Source organism: Anarrhichthys ocellatus, unplaced genomic scaffold, assembly GCF_004355925.1.
Source record: "Anarrhichthys ocellatus isolate YVR2014 unplaced genomic scaffold, GSC_Weel_1.0 scaffold7, whole genome shotgun sequence".
NCBI classification, from domain to species: domain Eukaryota; kingdom Metazoa; phylum Chordata; class Actinopteri; order Perciformes; family Anarhichadidae; genus Anarrhichthys; species Anarrhichthys ocellatus.
This window is the reverse complement of record NW_022280037.1, coordinates 12,996,347-13,006,576: the sequence shown is the minus strand read 5'-3', so window position 1 is coordinate 13,006,576 and position 10,230 is coordinate 12,996,347. Positions and strand designations below refer to the sequence as shown.

Here is a 10,230-nt window from a genome sequence, read left to right as displayed (position 1 = left end):
ATACAGACAGACTCACAGACAGACAGACAGACAGAGAGACAGACAGAGAGACAGACAGACAGACTCAGACATACAGACAGACAGAGAGACAGACAGACAGACAGACAGACAGACTCAGACATACAGACAGACTCACAGAGAGACAGACAGACAGACTCAGACATACAGACAGACAGACTCACAGACTCACAGACATAGAGACAGACAGACAGAGAGACACAGAGAGAGAGAGACAGACAGACTGACTCAGACACTCACGGACGGACGGACTCACAGACAGATTGACAGATAGACGGACGGATGGACAGATAGATGGATTCAAATGATAAATCATAGATATATGTTGCAGTATATAAACACAGAAAGACTTCCTCCAGTTGATAAAATTGCCAAAAACGAAGAACTGAAAGCAAGTAACAGAAACACGACAAACAAACAGAGGTGCTTTGTTTTTATTTCAGCTGCAGGTAAATGAACATTTAAAATGTTTTTTTCCCATCAGCCCTGTGAAAGGCAGGAGTCGCTCACCAGTTCAACCTGCAGGGAAAACAACATCTCTCTGTTTCACTCGCTCTCCTCTGCTCTTTATCTCTCTTATTGTTAATTTTCTTTTCTCATTTTCAGTCTCTCCCACTGGATCTGTTTCATTTGCTCATTTGCATTCCCACATTTTCTCTCTTTCCCCCAGAATACTCTTTTGTTCTTGTTCTTCATTTGGTTTCTTTTCTGGCTCTATTCAACGGCCCTCTTTCTCTTCTTTGTTGTCTCATAATGATTCACCTCTCAGTGCTGCTCTTAGATACACAATGTGTAGCCTTGCAAAGAGATTCTATCTGCATTAAAGCTGATGGTCGTTTAAAGTCAGCGGATGCTGATTTCATGAGAAATTAAAAGTCATTAGTACATAAAACACTCATCAAAGCCTTTACCGCACTGTTAACGTAACATGGAAATGTTCTAGTTCTCTCTGCTTCTAGTCACGATGGTTCTGTTTCATAGAGGAGCAGGACTTTTATTTTGTAGTGAAAATCAAGACCACAGAGAGAAAGCGGCCCCGAAGCGTCTCGGGGTTCAGAGGGGTCTCTTTAGTTTCACTTCATCTGTTTTCAGTTCGACAAAATCACTTCAACCAAGTGACTTCAGAGAAGATGTCATGTTTTTGTCTTTATATCTCCTAATTATATCTGAGGATAGCCACGTCCTCGTCTCTGCTGCCTCTGTTTCTCTGTTTCTCTGTTTCTCTCTGACAAACTAACAGACTCGTAATCGCGTTGTCTCCTCTGAACACACTACCGACTGCTCATTTCACCGGTCAGGGGGTCCTTTAATCGGCCCTCATCATCGTTTTTTTACCTGCCAGAGTTCGGCTAAAGTAGTGTTTCCACTCAGGAGGGAGAGTCTCTGCCGTACCGACGACTCAAAGCCTTTTGTACAAACACATACAAACGCAAATGAGCAGCAGGGACCCATGCGGGGCTCGTTCAGCAGCAGCTCTGTGTTCACCAGACATCCACACGACTACGTTTTTAAAAACACATATGTTCTGCTACCTTTACACTGAGCGTCCACACTAATCTGGAGGTTTAGTTTAAAAACTTTGGAAACGATGACGTAGACCCCCGCGGTCGCTACTTGATTGGGTCTCGGCAGTCTCGACGTGTCCTTCCCTGATTCGTCACGGCCCTATCACGTGATCCTTTTTCCGGAAGACAACAAACAGCCAGGTCTACCAGGAATTCCTTATAACACGGATAACGGATTACAAGCGTTACTGGCCTAGTTGCCGATTCTAGCAGCTGTTGTAAAGCATTTTATAATTCTACCACCGCCGAGGAAGCAGCCACTATTGGAGGAAGCAGCCACTATTGGAGGAAGCAGCCACTATTGGAGGAAGCAGCCACTATTGGAGGAAGCAGCCACTATTGGAGCGATTAGCGAGCGGCGTGTCCAGCGCGTTATCAGACCTACGGAGCGGATCTTTGACGTCATGGTTTGATGCTTTAAGGAAGACGATGACACAAAAGAGAAGACTTTCCTTTTCTTATTCATGCTTATTTTGTTCTGCACAACTATTGTGAAGTTCACACATAAACTGTAAAGGAACAAAACATGGATTGCTCTCCTAATCTAACCAAGTAGTTTCCTGTGAAGAGACGTTTGTTGGGAAATGTATTTTGTATTCATGTAACGAGCGGAAATTGACGTGTTGCTGGAAAAAGTAACTTTTCCTAAGATATGGTTGTGTGAGGACACGTTGAGTTCAACATGTTGTGGAGTAGAAACATGCTCGTAGGATAACATGTACAACTACATCAAAACTGCACTTCTATCACAGTAATCGAGTAAACGTACGTTCCACCACTGAAGAAGAAACATATTGACATGCGACACTCCATCCTTATCGTTATCAACATGGCCGACGCCTCAGAGTACAAACCAGCACCTCACTGGTGACCCTGTGTTTCACAGCAGCTCGTTGTGATCGCCAAAGAACATCACAAGTTTGTTTGTTCTGTATTGATGAGCACTTTTCAGGAAAAAAAACACAAAAACACACACACACACACACTCTAAACCCAAGTGGGGAATAGACTCTCTCAGCGGCTTGCTGTGTCTGACTGTGTGATCAACAGGGGTTGGAAAATTACTCTTCAGAGCGTTCACACACACACACACACACTTGGACTCTCTTGTTATTGTAAGTTGCTCCTATTTGAAACAGTGATTGCTTCTCACCAAACACTCGCTCAGTTTGAATTGTGTCTAAATGGTGTTTTGCTGTGCGTGTGAATATCAGCTCTGAATTAGCAGCTGATCTGTTTGCACCTGGAAAACCACCAGTTCCTCTGAAAGCTTTGTTCACACAACAGCAACAACAACAACAACAGATGACGGCAGCATTAGCAAAATCCAGCTAATTCACAGTTACGATAACAACATTAGCGACAGTGTACGAATGAATCATTATGTAACAAAAGGAGGCAGTCTGACTTTTTCTTTTTGTGGACATTTTAATTTTTTACATTTTTTACACAATAGAACAGTCCCCGACATACGATCTCTGGAGAAAATAAGTAAACGTGCATGATCAAAATAACAACAGTACTAACAGTTTGGCTATTAGCGAGTACCTGTCTCATCATATACGTAATCATCTTTACTCTTCTATGACATTTTATATTGTGTTTTTTTATCGTTATACATGTTCTGGAAACTTTATCGGTACTTTTACTGCAGTAAACGGTAGAGATACTTTTTGCACTACTGGTGTTAATATGAATCTAGAATCAGAGAACATGACTTCATATGCAGCAACGCTGAAAGAAAAACCATAAACAAAGTCAACTAATGTGAACAACAACATTGTGATTATTGTTTCACACGCTCACACGATCCTGCAGCAGTGCAGGAATGACTACATGCCTTCCCTGTTATTGATCTGTGCCTCTCCAAGTGCAATGATGAATGATCGTGTCTCTATTGATTTGCATGATAGGACATTGACACAACGATGATCCCTCACTCTTTAACTCTCTTCTGTCGTCCGTCAGAAAATCCTCTCGGACCATTCGGGACCCGGCTCGACCGCGGACTCCTTGCTGGCCGGCGGCGGTCCGGGCGTCGCCGTGGAGAACCCCCGCTCGGCCCTCTCGCCGCTGACCAACTCGCTGCTGGAGCAGCTGGAGGCTCGCATCAAAGAGCTGAAGGCGTGGCTGCGAGACACGGAGCTCCTCATCTTCAACTCCTGCCTGGGACGAGACAAAGACGCCTCGGAGCAGCTCCAGAGCTTCAAGGTACCGGCCAGCTGTGGCTTCTTGTTGGAATGTCTCTCTGACGGTCTGCAGACATGGTTGAGCTTTGGTTAAAGGGGACACACCGTGCTCATTTTCAGGGTCATGGTTGTATTTTGGGTTTCTACGAGAACATGTTTACGTGCTCTTATGTTCAAACACACTTTATTTCTTATCATACTGTCTGCCTGAGACGCTCCGGCTGTCTCTTTAAAGTTTTGCTTAAACTCGTGCTTGGTGCCTACGCAGACGGCCTGCGAGCTCCGAGTATGAGCGAAGATGTTTGTGCTCAACCAGCTAAAAAACATATGAAGTTAAAGTTCACCCTCCAAAAAACTTCCCAGTTGCGTTTTAGTTTAGTCCTCAGATGGAAATCCTAAATAACATACAAATGAATCCTCCGAATAGAGATTACTCCTCAAATGTAAACTTTATCTCGACACCTTCACTAAAAGCTAATACTGCACAGTACGTTCCCGTTTCGTTACAAAGCGCTTTTATTTCGTTAACTAACGAGATGATTTTTGGTCATCAGGTAAAGTTTTCTTTCGTGTTTAAGATAAAATTTGACGTTTTTACGGGAAGAGATTCATTGTGGGGATAGTTAAATAAACTGTTTCTACACTATGAGCATCAACTAAATACTAAATGAAGGTAGTAAATACTTGAGAAAACACACATAAATACCAGCTACAGACGACGAGGAAGTACAGCGAATAATTCGAGTGTTTATTCATGTACAGTGTCATGTAACTTTTCTTCACTAACTTTCAAATATGTGACAAAGCTTTGGCCAATCAGCATCAAGCTTTGAGATAAAAACACGTTGGCTGTGTGTGTGTGTGTGTGTGTGTGTGTGTGTGTGCGTGTGCGTGTGTGTTGATGCTAAGTATAGTGATGCATCGTCTTAATGAGGCCAGATGAAGGCAGCGCTGTTGTGAAGCGATGGATGTATAGAGGAAACAGCAGTTAGCCTTAAAAGCCACGGGACGCTAACAGGATATTAATCAGCCTGCACCACACAGCGAACAGCTAGCTGCGCTGATTAGCCTAGCCCTGCCGTGTGACTGACAACCAGGAACACACACACACACTCACACGCTGAAATAGAAACGCAGACAGAAGTGCATTAATTCATGTATGTTTTTGTGCACAAACCCACACATAAATATGCAAATAAGTGACACATGCAAACATACCCACACACGTAAACAAGTGAATGCATCAGAATATAAAGATGACTGTAGAAAACATTTCTTTTTGATGTGAGGATTCATCTGATGAACATCTTTTATTAGATCTCTAATGTCTCTAAACCTCTAAAGTTTAGTCGTAGAATGAAGAGTGTGTGTCCTTTAGTATTGTTTTAAATATGTGTGATGATCAGAGTCACACTTTTGGAAAGCAGGGACATTTTTTCAAAGTGGGAAAATCAATTATTTCCAGACAGATTTTCTTTTCGAAAAAGCAGTTTGAAGCATGAAGGATAACAGCGCCGTTGGTTTTGAAGACTTGAGTACGCTCGATTTCGCCATCTTGGATTATGGCCATCGCCATGTTGTTTTTCTTGCAGCCAGTGAACAGGAAGTGACCATATATGGACTGAGGAGGAGTGACGTAGAGATGCCGTATACGTCTCTGGTAGAGACCTGTCAATCACTGTGTAGCCCCGCCCTAAAGCATACCCTGCTTCATGGTCTGTTTGACTCTAAATGGACCATAATGTACTAAATGAACATCATGCTGTGTTTAAGAAGACTTGAAACTAGAGATTGAGACTGAGAGGTGCAGACTGTCAGACCCTGCTGCAGTAACGAGCGGTTTTCTAAAGGGACTCTGGTGCTCAGAGACACTACCGCTTTAGTCCACAGGGGGCGACAGAATCAACACTAAGTGAAAGTTCCTTGAAAACGAATTTTACGCTCCAGCTGGAAACTTAAGAGGACTGTTTATCTCCCATTCATGTTATTAAGATGTTTGATCAGGAACAAAAAATATGAATGAAACCTTCAGTGACAACAACCACAAAATCTGTCTGTAAAATCAACATGTTTGTTGATATTTATACCAGATGTCACAAACAGCAGAGAACAATTTATGGCAGAGTCGAGTTGTAATTTAGCATTATTGATAGAAACACACACACACACACACACACACACACACACACACACACACACAGGCTGCCTAAATGATGACTGTATAGAAATGAGACTTTATCTGAAGAAAGTGAGCCGAGCCGCTCTCACTTTTGATCCTTGTCACAGCTCTCAGTGGGAAGCCATTGATTTCTGGCAGAGAGAGGCCCTGAGCTTCTGGAGAAATGAAGATTGGAAATATTGATAGCAGACATTTGTATGGAGAGAGAGAGAGAGAGACACAGAGAGAGAGAGAGACACACACAGAGATGGAGGGAAGGAGTTCCATTTTAAGAGAAGTCGGCTCCATTTTAGTGATCATTTGTCTGTTTTTGGCGTTTGAACTCGTAAATGGGTTCGATTTCTGCGCTGACTTCAGCTTATTACTGTACGGCTGAGAATGAGAAAGCAGCGGGGGTCGGAAGAGGTCGAAGGAGCACACACACACACACTCACACACACACACACACATACATATATCTAAAAACATAAAAACACATATCAAAATGCTGCCTCCAGACCAGCACTCACTAAAACATACTCACGTACACAAACACATATCACATGGAGAAAAATAAAAAGTATGAACTTTGATTCATGATTTATATTCATAATTCTTTTTTTCACAATTTGGGTGACGTAAACGTTTAACATCCGCTGTCTGAAACACGAGTCATTCTTGACAGATGCCGTGTCGTTTGATGAACCAGTGTGTCATCAAAGAGTCAGTCAGGACATCGACGTTGTATTGTTAGTTAATTGTCAAGTGAAGTCCAACCATCTAGTGTGAGCTGAACCAGGCTTTATACTTCCTGGTTCATGATTATGTGGACTACATACCAATTGGTTTCGTGGGATATCTACGTATTACGACACATTGTTTTTCGTGGGTAAAGCTACGAACGCTGGATGAGACCAGCCTGCGTTAGTTTGGTCAGAAGGTGGCGCTATCGGCTTTGCACGGCTGTAATCTGCAGGTAAACAGCAGAAGAAGAAGAAGAAGAAGAAGAAAGAGAGTTTAAAACCCGTAAACAAAACAAAGCAAAAGTCTAGTTTTGCTCAATTGAGGAAGTTTTATCAAAATGTTGCCGTTTCCATAAAGCTTTTCAGAAAAGCATAAAAGTACGTGAATGAAAACACGACTCGTGGTCACCTGTAACCACACCCATCAGTGATGTCACAGCGTCCTGCAGTACACCTCTACATCACTGCAGCGAGGTGAGAAGATGAACCAGCTGCTGATGAGCAGAAACAAGAGTTTCAGAGAGAATAAGTTACTCTTTACTCCTCCTCCTCTTCCTTCTCCTCCTCCTCTTCTTCCTCCTCCTCCTCCTCCTCCTCCTGTCCGTCTGTAACCCGTCTCTTAATTGAATTAGTGCTCCTTTAAGATACGGCGTCAGCCAGACATTCCTCCATCAGGCCCCGGGCCTCCGATGACTCTCTATTGTTGTGGAGAAGCTCTGGGGGCCGGACACACCGAGAATTAATAGACTGACACACACACTCACACACACCCCCCTACACACACACACACACACACACACACTCACCTACACACACACTCACCTGCTCTCTGAGTTCAGAAATGGAGACAGAAAATGAAACTGTTTCCTTCTCACTTCATCTAATGAGCTGAGTAACATAGCAATAACAATAATAATAATAATAATATGCAATCATCATAAAGTAACAAAATAAAGTTGAGGGGCATCGATATATTCCTGTTATTTAAAATATCTAAATATCATGTTAATAATACACATGATAATATTATGTAAATCAGCTCTTAAATCACGTTTTTGTTCGTTATTGTTACAGACTCTCCCATCTGTCAAAAGAGATTTCTATAAAAATAGAATAAGAATAAAAATTCTAAAAAGAGGAAAATTTACAAATCAATGAATATAAAGAAAACATCTTTATATTCATTATTATTACGCATATTTTATTAAAAACAGAAACCCCAAAACGAATGAAAAAAAGCTCAAATATTGATCACATTGATGAGGTGATCATGTGATCAAATTATATATAATAATCCAATCTTTACGTTTCTGTTATAACAATGTGGTGATCTGCAAAATACAAATAGATAAATAATATTTGATTAATAAACAGTGTCTTAGTTTCATATTGATCAGGAAATCATTTAGTGAAAGAAACTTTTTGTCTTCTGTGAACTCCAGCGTTCATGTTTAAAGTCTCTCTCACACACACACACACACACACACATTGTAGACATCAGTGTGAGTGTTAGCTCGTTATTCTTCCTCTCCGTCTCTTTTTACTCCTCCCCTTCCTCCTCCTCTATCCTCGTCGTCCTCCCTGCCTCTCTTGTCTGACCTCCCGCCTCCCCTCTTCACTCTTATTTTGGGTTTTACACCAAAACGGCAAGCAACATGTCATCCTCACATTACGTAGTTTGACTGCAGGAATATTTGTGTTTATTTGCATTACTTTATTTGCCAGAAGCGCTTGAGAGGAGGCGGGGCTTACCTCCATGTAGAGTTTGGATCGATCAGTGCTAGGCTATGCTAACATCGTAGCTGCTCCATCAACGCTCAAAATAACTTCATCTAAACAGTTTAATCATCATAGTGTGTAATACAGTTCTACTACTGCTGTTCCTTTTCAAGTAACAAGTCCCTGAATATCAATGCAGAGTGTCAGTGAACAGATATAAAGCAGTAGTGTGTTCACGTGAACGGAGCGTGTTAGAAGCATTTTACGGTGAAAGTCATGGTGAGCGGAGGAACTTGAGAAGCCCCGGCGTCATTTAAGTCGCACGTTTGGGATCATTTTGTCTTCCCTGTAACCTATAATGACGGGATGAGGGTGGTGGACAAAACCGTTACGGTATGTAGGCGTTATTTAAAGAGAAAGATACACGACAACGGCAAAACATCGGGCATGTCCACACATATGAAGAGCCACCATCCTGGTCTGTCAGCGACGGGAACAACAATAGCGTATCACCGCGGCAGAATCAGAATCAGAATCCCCTCACGCACACACTTCAGTATGAAGATCGTTCCTCTATGAAGAGGAAAATACTGTGACAGCTCATCACGGCGGAGTGGAGATTCAAAGTCCGGTGCTGTAGACACGCCCCCTCTGTGAGAGTCACACAGACACAAATCTGGCGCTATACCCTTTCCCCAGATTATGTAGATATTCCCATCTTTTTGAAAATAAATATCTTAAATATTGTGGTTTTCATGTAAGACTATAGCCCAAAGTCATTTGCTTTCAGTGTTCTTTAAGTTATTTTAATTAATAAATGGAACGCAAAATTATATTTGTCCCCCCCTTCTTTGCTGATCCGAAAAATGATCCGGTCCGTGACTCAAAAACGGCGGTACGATCCGTGAGGTTTGTGATCCGTTGCACCCGTAGTTTACAATGATACATTTATATCTTTTATATTTCACATGTATTTCTTCTTATTTCAGCATCAGTGTAGTGGATTAAAGAGACAAACATAGAAAATGGATTGACGACTACATACAAGGATGGATTACCAGCTGGGCAACTCCAGAGGGGGGGGGGGGGTCAGTACGGCACACAGTTCAGTTTTGCCCCGGGGCCCCCGAGCGGGTTAATCAAGACCCGTCATTTCATGGCAGTCGCATGTCGGTTTGTTGTCGGGACGAAACACTGGCAGTAAACCTGCACACGACTGCCAGGACAAAGATACACACTTTAATTGGCTGCTTTGTAATGTATTTCTGCACAGAATCGAGGAGGCTCGATGCCTCACAGTAAACCTGCTCCACGAAGGGAAATCTGTACAGCCAGTATGAAAAATAACGTTTAATTAATGTTTAACATTAATGTTTAACATTAATATTTACATGCCTAAATGTCCTTGGGCACTCACACTGTCTTGTTTCATGCTGTTTTCAGTGAGTTGCCCGACTGGTTTTGGTTTCCAAAGCTCTAAAAATGCCGCAACATGATGAGGCTCACAGCACAGGCTGGTCTCATCCAGCATTCATAACTATATGTAGAAAAAAAGAAAGAAATTATTTTGTTTATGCACTTTATCATGAAGGAGGAAGTACAAAGAACATAAAAACACAGACAGGGCGGAGGAAGGAGCTGTGTCCAATAAACAGCGATCTTTCAGCCAGGACACGCTGTTCTTTCCTCGTGTGAAACAAGAAGTCAATGTTGATTTATTTGACTCGTAACTTCCGTACTTCAGTAACGGGACCGATGTAGTTATTTAACCCAAACCACCATCTTTACCGTAACCTAACTAAGTAGTTTAGTTCTCTAAACCTAACTAAGTAGTTTAG

At 42.1% G+C, this 10,230-nt stretch overlaps 1 protein-coding gene across 1 annotated transcript in view; it reads left to right on the top strand.

The window, feature by feature from the left end:
- LOC116383690 (A-kinase anchor protein 6-like) overlaps positions 1-10,230 on the top strand; it is an 81,449-nt gene that overhangs the window by 37,885 nt on the left and 33,334 nt on the right. Inside the window, exon 4 of the mRNA XM_031847713.1 lies at positions 3,552-3,794. Coding sequence (XP_031703573.1) covers positions 3,552-3,794 — 243 coding nt within the window. The remainder of the gene's footprint in view (positions 1-3,551; positions 3,795-10,230) is intronic.